The sequence below is a fragment of the Geotrypetes seraphini genome, chromosome 12 (assembly GCF_902459505.1).
Source record: "Geotrypetes seraphini chromosome 12, aGeoSer1.1, whole genome shotgun sequence".
Lineage (NCBI taxonomy): Eukaryota > Metazoa > Chordata > Amphibia > Gymnophiona > Dermophiidae > Geotrypetes > Geotrypetes seraphini.
This window is the reverse complement of record NC_047095.1, coordinates 107,962,257-107,977,481: the sequence shown is the minus strand read 5'-3', so window position 1 is coordinate 107,977,481 and position 15,225 is coordinate 107,962,257. Positions and strand designations below refer to the sequence as shown.

At 40.1% G+C, this 15,225-nt stretch overlaps 1 protein-coding gene across 1 annotated transcript in view; it reads right to left on the bottom strand.

The window, feature by feature from the left end:
• LOC117346269 (vomeronasal type-2 receptor 116-like) overlaps positions 1 to 15,225 on the bottom strand; it is a 63,538-nt gene that overhangs the window by 31,522 nt on the left and 16,791 nt on the right. The window contains exons 4-5 of the mRNA XM_033915669.1: positions 11,850 to 12,077; positions 1,190 to 1,316 (exon numbers count right to left, since the gene is read on the bottom strand). Coding sequence (XP_033771560.1) covers positions 1,190 to 1,316; positions 11,850 to 12,077 — 355 coding nt within the window. The remainder of the gene's footprint in view (positions 1 to 1,189; positions 1,317 to 11,849; positions 12,078 to 15,225) is intronic.

Here is a 15,225-nt window from a genome sequence, read left to right as displayed (position 1 = left end):
GATCAACTAATTCATATGTCAGGATTTACACCATGTTTCAGTTGGTGTAAATCGTCATACTCAAAATTTGGTAAGGAAATTATCTCCAAGTGCTAGTCTACACTGTTGTGCAAAAGTTTGGAACTACTTGTGAATTTTGTGTGTATGGGTTAGCTTTTTGACATTTTATTTTAATTTCTTTGTATTTGTCTGTGTGCCACATTATAACAGATACATTTGACTATTAGAATCAACTTTTTTGCAATCACTTGTTTCTAATTTTATCATTTTGTTGATACGGAAACATAGCTATTATAAATTTTACAAGTCACATTTCAAAACTGGATCAAGACTGCCCAATCGGCATGCATTTTTTTTCTGACCAATCAGGAGACTGCTTCTATCAGCCAATCACATTCCAGCCATCTAGGTATCAGGGAAGCTTTAAAATGCATACATTTTCTGCATCAACCATGAGCAAGACTCAGAACCTTATGTTAGAAGAGTGTGTTTGTGTGTCAGTGATGAGTGAGGAAGGATTTTTGTGTCACCAGATCACCAGCAAAGTCAGCTGCAGTCACACCACAGTAGTAAATATTGTAGACAAGAAAAAAGTTCAGTGGTAGACAAGCCTCGGTCTGCTCATATACATACATCAACATCACACCAAGATCTCACACTTTGATGCATTTCATTGACAAAGTTGACCTTACATCAGCTACTGTGTGAGTGGTCAGATGAGCATCAGGCCAGTTTTAGTTCATCAACAGTTTTTCACTGGTGCCTGCAGTTTGATCTGTGGGGCTGCAAATCACACAAGCCACTGATGAGTGACATCCAAAGGTGCACCTAGATTGAGTTGGCATTGATGTATTTATGCTGGACATTGGAAATGTGGGAAAATGTGCTTATCAGTGATGAAAGCCTGTTTGGTAACCAGGCCCACATATATATGAGGAGGTTTCCAGCAGAGAAGTTCAAGACTGAGTGCCTTAATCTCACTAAGAAGCATCCTTTGAAGGTTGTCTGGGGCTGCATGGCTGGCAGTGGTGTCAGAGCAGCATTGGAACATTTAGCACTCCAGGTCATGGTAGAAAACTCTACCATGACTTAATAAAATGGGGGTGAGTTCTGTCCATTTTCCTTTTGATTAAACACCTTTAAAATATGTAGCTATCCACAGACAGTAAACATGCCAGATATCACTCACCACTTTGGCTGGAGATCTCTCCATCTGTACAGGGAATACAGTCATAGCAGCAGACAGGCATGTCTTTCCTTGCCAATTTCATGAAGCCGGGAGGACAGCTCTGGCTGCATTTGGACCGTGGAGGAACCTAACAAAGAAATGAATTTGAAAATCTGAGACATACCAAAGGTCAATCAAGCCCATTATCCTGTTTACAACAGTAGCTATTTCAGGTCACAAATACCTGACAAGACCCCAAAAGATCTATCTACTTACAGTCCAATTCAGATCTTTTATCTCCATGAACTCATTACCAATCTATTCAATAAAATAAAGTTCCTTCTGCAGTTCTCACATAGATAGTTCCCTTACGATCTCTAATTTTTGATTGGGATGCATAAGGGTTAACCTAATGTAATTTAAATGTATTTATCTGTGCTTTAGACTTCACATACTACCTATCATGCAGGGATTCGCCTTCCTCATCACTCAGTACCAACTCCTTCTCCCTACGTGTACCATCGTTTGCACCATCATGAACAGCTTTTGGTATGCTCTCATTTAGGTTCAACTTCCACACCCTCTGCTCAATTCACTAGTTTCTGTTGGAAACTTACAGGATATTGTTGGCCCTAACCCAACCACAACCCTTTGCTGCTGCCACCTTGGTATCCAGACTTGAATCCATAAAGGCAGATGGCAGATTTGTTCAACAAATCCTTGGGGATGGGAGTGGTTCCTTGGGATTGGAGAAGAGTGGATGTGGCCCCTATTCACAAAAGTTATCGCAGAGATGAAACGGGAAACTATAGTCTGGTAAGCCTCACTTCAGTTATTAGAAAAATAATGGAAGTGTTGCCGAAAGAAAGGATAGTGAAATTCCTATCATCAAATGGGTTACAGGATCTGAGGCAACATTGTTTTACTAAAAGTAATCCAAATGAACGTATGGAAAAATAGTTTGTTCAATTAATCATACAACATGCAACTATATTTAAAGAAACTGATAGCAGCTGGTTATTATACCAAGACCTCAAACACCCGATTAAAATTCAAGTGGTTTGGGGAGAGCTCATTCCGTATTACGAATAAATAATATAACAGTGAAGAGCAACAGCCCCTGAGGAAACGACTGGGTAGCCATATGGCTATAAGTTAAGTGCTCTTCCTTAAATTATGTATAGCATTAGGGTACAGCCTGCATTAAAATTTTTTTGCTTGTTGCATTAAAATTAAACAAAACCAATGATGAACATGTCACCCCAGTAAGGACACAAAATAAATGAAATAGTATCTCGGGTGTTTGAGGTCTTAGTATAAAAAACAGCTGCTATCGGTTTGTTCAAATATAGTTGCATGTTTACTAAAGGTAAATCATGCCAGAAGAGTCTGATTGGGAGACTGGAGAATTGGATTAAGGGCATATGCTAAATGTAATTTACTTAGATTTCAGCAAAGCCTTTGACATGGTTCCTCATAGAAGGCTCTTGAACAAACTTGGGCTGAAGTTAGGAGGTGAACTGAATTAGAAACTGGTTGATGGACAGACACCAAAGGGTGGTGGTTAATGGAATTCACTCGGAGAAGGGAAAGGTAAGTAGTGGAGTCCTTCAGGGATTGTTGCTGGGGCCGATCCTCTTCAATATGTTTGTGAATGAAATTGCCAAAGGGTTAGAAGGAAAAGTATGACTTTTTGCGGATGATACCAAGATTTGTAACAAAGTAGACATCCAGGAGGGAGTGGAAAACATGAAAAAGGATCTGCAAAAGTTAGAAGAATGTTCTAATATCTGGCAACTAAAATTCAATGCAAAGAAGTGCAGAGTAATGCATTTGGCGGATTAGAAATTAGAAGGAGCCATATGTGCTGGGAGGTGAGAGGCTGATATGCATGGATATGGAGAAGGACTATGGGGTGATAGTGTCTGAAGATCTAAAGGTGAAGAAACAGTGTGACAAGGCAGTGGTTGTTGTCAGAAGGATGCTAGGCTGTATAGAGAAAGGCATGACCAGTTGAAGAAAGAAGGTGTTGATGCCCCTGTACAGATCGATGGTGAGGCCCCACTTGGAGTATTGTGTTCAATTTTAGAGACTGTATCTGGTAAAGGACATAAAAAGACTTGAAGAGGTCCAGAGGAAGGTGATAAAAATGGTAGGAGGTTTGCACATGAAGACGTATGAGGAGAAACTGGAAGCCCTGAATATGTATACCCTAGAGGAAAGGAGGAACAGGGAAGATATGATTCATAGTAGCATAGTAACATAGTAACATAGTAGATGACGGCAGATAAATACCCGAATGGTCCATCCAGTCTGCCCAACCTGATTCAATTTAAATTTTTAAATTTTTTCTTCTTAGCTATTTCTGGGCAAGAATCCAAACCTTTATCCTGTACTGTGCTTGGGTTCCAACGGCCGATATCTCTGTTCAGACTTACTCCAACCCATCTATACCCTCCCAGCCATTGAAGCCCTCCCCAAGCCATCCTCCACCAAAACGTCCATATACAGACACAAACCGTGCAAGTCTGCCCAGTACTGGCCTTAGTTCAATATTTAATCTTATTTTCTGATTCTAGACCCTTTGTGTTCATCCCACGCTTTTTTGAACTCAGTCACAGTTTTACTCTCCACCACCTCTCTCGGGAGCGCATTCCAGGCATCCACCACCCTCTCCGTAAAGTAGAATTTCCTAACATTGCTCTTGAATCTACCACCCCTCAATCTCAAATTATGTCCTCTGGTTTTACCATTTTCCTTTCTCTGAAAAAGATTTTGTTCTACGTTAATACCCTTCAAGTATTTGGGAACGTCTGAATCATATCTCCCCTGTCTCTCCTTTCCTCTAGGGTATACATATTCAGGGCTTCCAGTCTCTCCTCATACGTCTTCTGGCGCAAGCCTCCTATCATTTTTGTCGCCCTCCTCTGGACCGCTTCAAGTCTTCTTATGTCCTTCGCCAGATACGGTCTCCAAAATTGAACACAATACTCCAAGTGGGGCCTTACCAATGACCTGTACAGGGGCATCAACACCTTCTTCCTTCTACTGACTATGCCTCTCTTTATACAGCCCAGCATCCTTCTGGCAGCAGCCACTGCCTTGTCACACTGTTTTTTCACCTTTAGATCTTCGGACACTATCACCCCAAGGTCCCTCTCCCCGTCCGTGCATATCAGCTTCTCTCCTCCCAGCATATACAGTTCCTTCCTATTATTAATTCCCAAATGCATTACTCTGTATTTCTTTGCATTGAATTTTAGTTGCCAGGCATTAGGCCATTCCTCTAACTTTTGCAGATCATTTTTCATCTTTTCCACTCCCTCTTCGGTGTCTACTCTGTTAGAAATCTTGGTATCATCTGCAAAAAGGCACGCTTTTCCTTCTATCCCTTCAGCAATGTCACTCAAAAAACATATTGAACAGGATTGGCCCCAGCACTGATCCCTGAGGGACTCCACTACTCACCTTTCCTTCCTTTGAGCGACTTCCATTAACCACCACCCTCTGGCATCTGTCCGACAGCTAGTTTCTGACCAAGTTCACCACTTTGGGTCCTAACTTCAGCCCTTCAAGTTTGTTCAACAGCCTCCTATGAGGAACTGTATCAAAGGCTTTGCTGAAATCCAAGTAAATTACATCTAGCATATGTCCTTGATCCAGATGTCTGGTCACCCAATCAAAAAATTCAATCAGGTTCATTTGGCACGATTTACCTTTTGTAAAGCCATGTTGCCTCGGATCCTGTAACCCATTAGATTCAAGGAAGTACACTATCCTTTCTTTCAGCAAATCTTCCATTATTTTTCCAATAACTGAAGTGATGTAGAACTAACTCTATTCCAGAGAAAGGAAAATGGTAGAACCAGAGGGCATAATTTGATGCTGAGGGGTGGTAGATTCAAGAGTAATGTTAAGAAATTCTTCTTTAAGCAGAGGGTGGTTGATGCGTGGAATGCACTCCTGAGGGAGGTGGTGAAGAAAACAGTGACGGAGTTCAAACAAGTATGGGATGAACACAGAGGATCTCTAATCATTAAAAAATGGGTATACATTGAAGGAACTAAGGCCAGTATGGGCAGGCTTGTACGACCTTTATCTCGTATATGAATATTCAGTTGAGGATGGGTTTGGGAGGATTTTGATGGCTGGGATGGTCAAGATGGGCTGGATTGAGCTTTAATGGAGACTCCACTAGATGGAACTTAAGTCCACCACTGGGCAGGGCTCTGGGTTTCTGGCCTAGAAATATCTAAGAAAAAGGACCATTTAAAATAAATAATTAATTTATGGAGCATGTATGGTTAGGTAGACTGGATGGACCACTCAGGTCTTTATCTGCCGTCATTTACTATATTCCACGAGACCGAATAATCAAGTAGTGGTACAGCAGCAATATTGTCCCCCAATGAAGGCTAGCTAATAGCTGAAACGCTCTAAGACAGTTTGAGCATCGGGTAGCTCATTAACCCACCAACGTTGGTCTTGGCTAGGAAGCCACTAAGATAAGTGTTGCTGTTCTTCTTTTTTAATAAAAAAATAGATAAAAATACATTTGATGGAGTGAATGATAGAACATCAGAAAGCAAATTAAATTAACAACATATATTTATTAAGTGATTTAAATAAAAGATAGGGATAGGTTTATGTACCCTTAGTTTATTAGTTTTTTTTACTCTAACTAAATATTATTGAATAAAAATTTTTCAAGGTAGGAAGGAGGTTTGAAGTAAATGATTATATTACATTACATACATTCAGGATGAAGACTTGAAATAACAATTTATACAGCAGGTCAGTACATTGATAGTATGGTTGGTTTGTATATGCAAAAAAATGGTCTTAGTGATAATTAAGTATTCACAAAAAGTAGTCAGACATTGATGTGTAGTAAATGACTCTACTAAATTAGATGTTGTATAAATTATCCGTTATAACCCCCTGTTTTTTCTTGATGGTCATTTACTGTATTACCATGTTACTATGTTACACAGCAGTATGATCTCCTCTACCTGCTCTGCATTGACTACAAAGGGTTCAAGAGTCCCCATATTATGTGTGACTGGGATTTATTATTGCAAAGAGTTTTAGATGAGTATTTCATATATTTAACTGTTGTATTTAAGGTGCACCATTTTTATTAGAACTTAAATTATACAAATTTTAATTAATACTACTACTACTACTACTACTATCCATTCAGTTTTGTCTGATCCTTGGATACTCTGTAGGCCAGTCATCACCATGCTTCCCTGTTTTCCATTAGTTCGTTCAATTGCTTGATGTTCATTCTCCTGTCATTCTTGATGGTATCCAGCCAATGGGCCTTTGCTCTCCCCTGCTTCCTGTTACCACTGACCATTCCAAGTAGTGTCTCCTTTTCTAGTGAATTTGCCTTCATCATATGTCCAAAATAGGTCAGTTTATGCATTGTAATCTTGACTTCCAGAGACAACTATGGGTTTATATGATCAAGAATATCTTTCTTAGTGATCCTAGCTGTCCATCGGATTTGTGGAAATCTTCTCCAGTACCACAACTTGAAGGCATACATTGTCTTCTATCTGCTTTTGTGAGTGTCCATGTCTCACAGCCATGTGTTGTGATTGAAAACACTATGGCCATGATCAGTCTTTGTTTGATGGTGACGTAGATGTCCTTGCACTTCCATATTTGGTCCATGGTCATCTGCCCCAATGTTATTCAACCCTTTATTTCTTTTGTTGAACTGCCAATGTGATCATTGAGGGACCCAAGAAAAGTGAAGCTGTCAACCACTTCTATTTCTTCCTTGTTAGAAACATGGAAACATGATGTAATGTAATGTAATGTAATTTATTTCTTATATACCGCTATATCCTTTAGGTTCTAAGCGGTTTGAAGAAAATATACATTAAGATTATAAATGAGAAGTAAGAAGGTACTTAAAAAATTCCCTTACTGTCCCGAAGGCTCACAATCTAACTAAAGTACCTGGAAATTAATAAAGAAGAGAAAATAAAGATGGTTGAAAAAAGAAAATTCTATGTGAATTTATAGGATGGAAATTAAACTGACAGTGAAGAACCGTATGAAAAATACATATGGAATGCAGTTAGAGAGGGTAGGTTACAATCTATTTATGGTATTTGTATATGTATATATATATATATATATATGGTATTGATGGCAGATAAAGGCCAATTGGCCCATCTAGTCTACCCATCCGCAGTAACCATTATCTCCATCTCTCTCCCAGAGATCCCACATGCCTATCCCAGGACCTTTTGCATTCAGACATAGTCTCTGTCTCTACCACCTCTTCTTGGATACTCTTCCATGCGTCTACCACCCTTTCTGTAAAAAAATATTTCATTAGATTACTCCAGCACCTATCACCTCTTAATTTAATCTTATGCCTTCTCTTTCCAGAGTTTTCTTTCAAATGAAAGAGACTCGACTCATGCACAGTTATATTATGTAGGTATTTAAACATCTTTATCATATCTCCCCTCTCACGCCTTTCCTCCAAAGTATACAGATTGAGATATTTAAGTCTGTCCCCATATGCCTTATGATGAAGATCACATACCATATTAGTAGCCTTCCTTTGGACTAACTCCATCCTATTTATATATTTTTGAAGGTGTGCATTCCAGAATTGTACACAATATTCTAAATGAGGTCTCACCAAAGTCTTATACAGGGGCATCAGTACCACCTTTTTCCTACTGGCCATGCTTCTCCCTATGCAACATAGCATCCTTCTAACTTTTGCCATTACCTTTTCAACCTGTTTGACCACCTTAAGATCATCACATAAATCCACACCCAAATCCCACTCTTGTGGCATGCACATAAGTTCTGCCCCTAAACTGTACTGTTCCCTCTGGTCAGCCCAAATGCATGACCTTGCATTTCTTAGCATTATATTGTAGCTGCCAAATTTCAGACCATTCTTGAAGCTTCACCAGGTCTTTCCTCATGTTATTCATGCCATCCGGCATGTCTACTCTATTGCAGAATTTTATATCTTCCAGAAAAAGGTAAATCTTACCCGATAACCCTTTAGCAATATTGGTTATAAAAATGTTTAAAAGAACAGGCCCAAGAACAGAACCTTGAAGCACAACACTGGTAACATCCCTTTCCTCAGAGTGATCTCCATTGATCACTACCCTCTGTCGCCTTCCACTCAACCAGTTCTTGACCCAGCCCATCACTTTGGAACCCATCCTGAGGGCACTCAGTTTATTTATTAGATGTCTGTATGGAACACTGTTGATCTTTATGTGGACTTTCCTGTTGGTGGTAGTCATGATTTTAGTCTTCTTGATTTTCAGATAAAGGCCCATCTTCCTGCTTTCTTCTTTCAGCTTCAAGATCAACTTCTTGAGGTCTTTCTCACTCTGCCAGTAGGGTAGTATCATCTGCATATCTCAGATTACTGATGGTTCTTCCACCTATTTTACTAAGGTGCACTATGCTTTTTATGACACAATAAATATTAGCGCATGCTAAATACGTGTTAAATGGTAACACGTGCATGTTATCCTATGGATGCATTAGTGTTTAGTGGGCATGTTGATTTAGCACGTGCTAAACATACGCTAAAATGCTTAGCATGCCTTAGTAAAAGAGGGCCTTAGACCCAGATTCTGTAACTAGCATCATTGTCGGTGACTGTCTTAAATGTGGCCATCGATCGCATGTTAATCAAGTGATGGTGCCTGGTACAGCATTGCACCTCCAGCAAAAGCAGATACCAGAAATGTAGGTCAGGGTTTTCCTGGCCTACATTTCCAGTGCCTAGGCACTTTATGCCTCCTAATGCCACTTCTGGTGTTACCCACACCCATGGTAGCATTAGGAAGCATAAAGTACCTATGGAAGCATGATTCCGGTACCAATATTTTTAGGTGCTGGTAGGCACCATGACGCTTAAACTTGTTTCAATGACATTTTTTTTTTTTTTTACTGAGTGTGGGTTCTTACTTGTGCCTAAAGAACAGAACTATTTAGAGAACTTGGGCCTTATTGCAAAATTCACAGAATGAAAATCTAGTGTTGGTTAAGCAGATGTTGACCGCTGCTTCTTTTTCTTATACTCTAACATGCATGGATAAACAGCTGGATAGATCTTCCTAAACAGGTGCTCTTCCTACATTGATACATGTTTATATTCACATCCACTAAATCATTTTAATGCGCTTTCTGTGTTTCTCTTATTTAAGCTATACTGTATAGCTACTGGAGAATGGCTTGTTAATCCATCACCCATATGTGTGTTTCCCCCTTTCTGCATACAGTAGGAAGCTGTGCTCCACTGAAGTCTTGGTAAGAAGAAGCGGTAAGTGACTGGTAGCTCACTTGTATTCTCTTTTTGTTGTATTAAGTAACTCTGTGCCAAATTTTCTCATTGTCTCCATCTCCCACCAACCTCTGGAGTCCAGCCACTGACCTATCCCTCTATCCACCATTATCTAGCTCATTGACCATCAACAGTAACTATTGTTTGCTTCCTGGGGATGGTTTAGAGTAGGAGTTTCTTGTGGTTCAGCATTTCCACCACTGGAGCTTCTGTGCTTTGTACTGCCTTCACTAAAAAAGAGGAACATGGAATGGAGGGCAGCTAACTATATCCCATTGATATGCCTTGCTTCCATTAGAAAAGAAGCACAAACCTTCTGCACTTCTGGGAGGGATAGTTGGAGCTACTTTCCTTCAAGATTGAGGGGTTTGGATCTGGCTGTATCATTGCTATAGAAATGAGGAGTTGTTGAATTTAACTATAATTTGCAAGCTTTACTGCTCTGTTGTATTGGTATAAGGTAGAATTTGTAGCAGTAAATCACAGCATAGATGATATGGTATATTTCTTCCATTATGATCTCATATTCCGGAACTTGGAGGCGAGGAGGATGGCAGTTGGAGTGCAGAGCTCCTCTCCCTGGACAATATGCCTGCTTTTAAATATCAGCAGCAGTGGGAGATCAATTGCTTTTACACCTAAGCAGCAACGGGACCAACCCACCAAAAACCCACAGTCCCGATCCTGCAAAAATGTGATCTCCACCCTCCCTGCAGTCCGCTAGGAAAATCAACTGCTTTTACACCTAAGCAGCAGCAGGACCAGCCACCACTACCAAGAGCCCTTTGCCCCGATCCAGCCAGGCATGTGAGCTCCTCCCTCTGCAGTCCATTGGAGAGATCAATCTACCTGCTTTTAAATATCAGCAACAGTGGGAAATCAACTGCTTTTACACCTCAGCAGCAGCGGAACTATCCGCAACTACCAAGAGCCCACAGACCCGATCCAGCCAAAAGTGTGAGCTCCACCTCCTCCTGCAGTCCACTAGGAAGATCAACTGTTTTTTACACCTAAGCAGCAACAGGACCAGCCACCACTACCAAGAGCCCTTTGCCCTGATCCAGCCAGACAAGTAAGCTCTTCCCCCAGCATTCCGTTGGAAAAATCAATATACTTGCTTTTAAATATCATCAGAAGTAGGAGATCAACTGCTTTTACACCTAAGCAGCACCAAGACCAGCCGCCACTATCGAGAGCTTTTGTCCCAATCCAGCCAGACGTGTATGCTCTTCACCATACAATTTGTTGGAGAGATCAATCTGCCTGCTTTTAAATATCAGCAGCATTGGGAAAACAACTGCTTTTACACCTAAGCAGCAGCGAGTCCATCCGCAACCACCAAGAACCCACAGACCCGAACCTGCCAGGAATGTGAGATCCGCCCCCCCTACAATCCGATAAGAAGATCAACTTTTTTACACCTAAGCAGCAATAGGACCAGCCGCCACTACCGGGAACCCTTTGCCACGATCCAGCCAGACATATAAGATCTTCCCCCAGCATTCCATTGGATAGATCAATCTGCTTTTACATACAAGCAACAGCGAAACCTACCGCAACCACCAAGAGCCCACAGACCCGATCCTGCCAGGAGTATTAACTCCTCCCCCTGCAGTCCATTGGAGAGATCAATCTGCCTGCTTTTAAATATCAGCAGCAGTGGAGATCAACTGCTTTTACACCTAAGCAGCAACGAGACCAACCACAACCACCGAGAGCACACAGACCCGATACTACCAAGAGTGTGAACTCTTCCCCCCCTGCAATCCGCTAAGAAGATCGACTGTCGGCTCCGGGCGGCTTTCCCGCAGAGGAGAGAATCCTGCATTCACCGTGGGCCTCATCTGGGGCAGCCTCCTTGGAGCGGCTGGGGCACGGGCAGTGTGTCTGGGAGGGAATGCATGGATGGGAGAACATCTCAGGGGAGGAGACATAGGCATCCTGGGACTGTCGGCCAAGTCACTTCCCTGAAGAAGCCCTTTCTGGAAACATCAATCGCTCCTCCTACACTTACTTGCTCCACTTCATCACTTCATCATGCTTCTATTCCTTTCTCTCCTCTCTTCTACCTTCCAAAATATTTAGATCAATGCTGTCTTGTTAAAATGTTTATTTTATTTTTATTTTTCCTCTAACTCTACTTTTCACTTCTCTATTACCCTCCAGGTACTTTAGTTAGATTGTGAGCCTTCGGGACAGTAAGGGAATTTTTCAAGTACCTTTCTTATTTCTAATCTTAATGTATATTTTCTGTAAACCGCTTAGAACCTAACGGATGTAGCGGTATATAAGAAATAAATTACATTACATTACATATTACTTATCTCTGACCTGGGTAAATGCACTCTCCCACACGATTGCCTTCTCATTGATGATGAAATCCTGCCCTGAGAGAACATATGGGTTATAACTTCCAACAATTTCATTCCTTTGTGTATAATTAGGTAGATAGACCATATTTATAATTTCATAACCAATGGAGGAATCACCATTCTCATCAAAAAAGATTTCTTCACCCAAAATGTTCTTGAAGTGGACACTCTTCAAATGATGATGAAGCTAAAGAATGAGGGATAGATTTTCAGTAGCTCATACAAAATAAACCTAATTTTTCTTTCTTTTTTTTGTTATAAAATATGTACAAAGGACTATGGTCCTTTTTTACTAAGCAGTGTTAGCACTGAAGTGGCAAACATACCAAAGCACATATAGATTTAAAGGGCTTTGGTGTAGTTACCATGCTGGCCTAAATGCATAGATTACATAGGCCCACTTTTACTAAGGTGCGCTAACCGATTAGCGTATGCTAAATGCTAATGTGTGCAAGTTAGTCTATGGACGCGTAAGCATTTAGCGCATGCTAATCGGTTAGCACACCTTACCCCCTCTTTTACTAAGGTGCGCTATGCTTTTAGCACATGGTAAATATTAGCACTTGCGTGTATGTTATCCTATGGACTCATTAGCAGTTAGCCCACGCATTGATTTAGCGCATGCTAAAATGCTTAGCGCACCTTTGTAAAAGAGGGCCTTAGTAAAAGAGGGGGATAGTGTGAGAAAAAGAGAAAAAGAAACTGAATAAAATAACTAGAAGAGGCCAACCCAAAAGATTTACATGTATATAATATATACTTTCAATATGAAATGTAGCATATACATATATGTAGCAAATTTTGAAAAGATGTAATATTTATGGGTATATTCAGGCCCTCTTTTACTAAGGTGCACTAACCGATTAGCGCGTGCTTAATGCTAACGTGTGCATGTTAGTCTATGGACGCGTTAGCATTTAGCGTGCGCTAATTCGATTAGCATGCATTAATCTTTTAGCACACCTTAGGCCCTCTTTTACAAAAGTGTGCTTAACCCTTGTTTTACTAATGTGCGCTAGCCGATTAGTGCACCCTAATTGAATTAACGCACACTAAATGCTAACGCATCCATAGACTGACATGATTAACGTACTCTAAATCAACACATATGCTAAATGCTAACACATCCATAGGATAACATGCACTGAGTGCATTATCTACACATGGGTTAAATTTACGTATTAAACAAAACTAAACTAAACTAAACCTTAGGTTTGTATACCGCATCATCTCTACATTCGCAAAGCTCAACACGCTTTAACAAGGGTTAGGGTAGAAAGGAACTCCAGTGAAGGGAAAAGACAAAATGAAGAGAAAATTTAGGACAGAGTAACCAGAGAGAGGCACATCTTTGGGTTTCAAAGGGTTTTCACTGCATTATTTTACACCTTATTGATTTAATTCTAGGTTACTATGTCAGACACTTCTGGGTATGGGGACAAATTCTAAGCTAGGGAATATGGGGATTCTCCTATTTTGTGAAAATCGAGGGATTTAGATATATTTAATATATATCTAAGGTTCTATCTTTCTCATAGTTATACTTTCTTTACATTTTTTTACCTTTATACCTCAAAAGTAATAGAGTTTCATTGATACCTCTATGAATAAAAGAACAGACTCAAGTTTAGTCCCTGTTCTGCTATGCTCTAGGGCCATTGCACCTAGACTAGAACAGATACTACCTATGTACCTGCCACTTGAATGGTTAGTTTCCTGTATGGTTTAGCTTAGCCAGCAACTTACATAAATTTCTTGAAGATGGGTTTTATCTAGGACAGTGGATGAAATTTGCTTGCATTCTCACTTGAAAATTCAAGTATGCTTTGGGTAAGATCTTCTAGGCACCTTCCTTTAAAGGCCTAGGTAGTATATTTTTCTGGCTTTTGAGCAATCAGTCCAGTTTAATTGGCATTAAAAGAATATACTTGCATAGACACACACTGATCCATAAGAAGGGCAGTACCCAAACAAACCCCCTCAGAGTCAGAGGTAAGACCACAAGCGCCCCACGTGTGAATATCACGTGCGTAAACTTACGTAATATTCAAAAGGGATTGAGGTGGCACTCTAGGGGGAGCTATGGTATGTTAATGGAATGGATAATGAATAAGATGTGTATGTGGAGTATTTTGTGGAGTTTTTCTACAAAAACGCCTGATTTTCGCATGGTTCTGGGTAACTCTAGTTAGATACAAGCATATATGTTAGTTAAGGCCATGCCCAATAGAAGCGTACAAAAAGTTTGGTGAATAAAAATCTGAATATGGATGTAGCCAAGGCCAGAAAAACACACTAGAGGTTAATATTAAGGAAAAGCATAATACTATTCTCTTTATGTACTTTGCTATTAAGCCAGACCATAGAGGAAATCAGAATATACATAATACATGGAGATATTAAGAACTCCATTTTGGTTCTCTGCTTTTCTTTGTCCCTTCTGTGTCTTTGTTCAGTTTCCTTCATGGTCTAATTGACAACAGATGTGCTTGAGCTGGGTAGCTTGATTTCACATCCCAAAATAGGGTATAATAGAGAAAGCCTTCTTGCATTAAGTATGAATGCAATATACCGTGTTGGATGTTTGAATGGGGCCCCAAATGAATGATGGATGCTATGAATGATGTGATAAAATGATTTGTACTTATATTTAAAGGTTTTATATAGATATATATATAAGATGCAAGAAACTTTAAGGAGAAATCCTGAGGCAACATCTGGAAATGGTTAAGTTAGAATCAGAGACACTCTACCAGCCTCCAGTAGAGGAAGGGATCTGGATCTTCTGTGTATGTGTCAGTGAAACTTGAAACTGTCAGTTTTCCAAAGCAAGTTTTGCGTCTGACACAAACAAGCTGTTTGATTTCACCTTTTTGAGAATGACAAAAAGAGTATTGGTTATGTTATAATATGTTTATGCATATTCAGAAATTAAGGTAAACAAAAATATGACTTTAAAAACTGTGTCTTTGAATTTGAAAAACTTGTCCAAAGCTAAAGACAGCCTCTGTTAGTGGATTGGCTGACAAGTAATGATGTTATGCAAGACAAAAGGTACATACTGGGGAGCAACAAATTAAGGGGTTGAGATCTTTGTCAGAAAGTCCAGCATTTTGAAAGCTGGAAAGATGACACAACTAATCTTTTGATAATTCAATATGGCAATTAATAGACGTAATAACTATTGTAATAAAATTTGCGTCATGTGTCATTTTTCATATACCTTTTTACCTGCCATTTAAGCAAACCTGGCTGCTCAAATGGCACCCCAGATGGAACTGCTGCTTTAGAGTGCACTTGTGTCAACCGCGGCAGGACCGTGAGACACCTAGCAC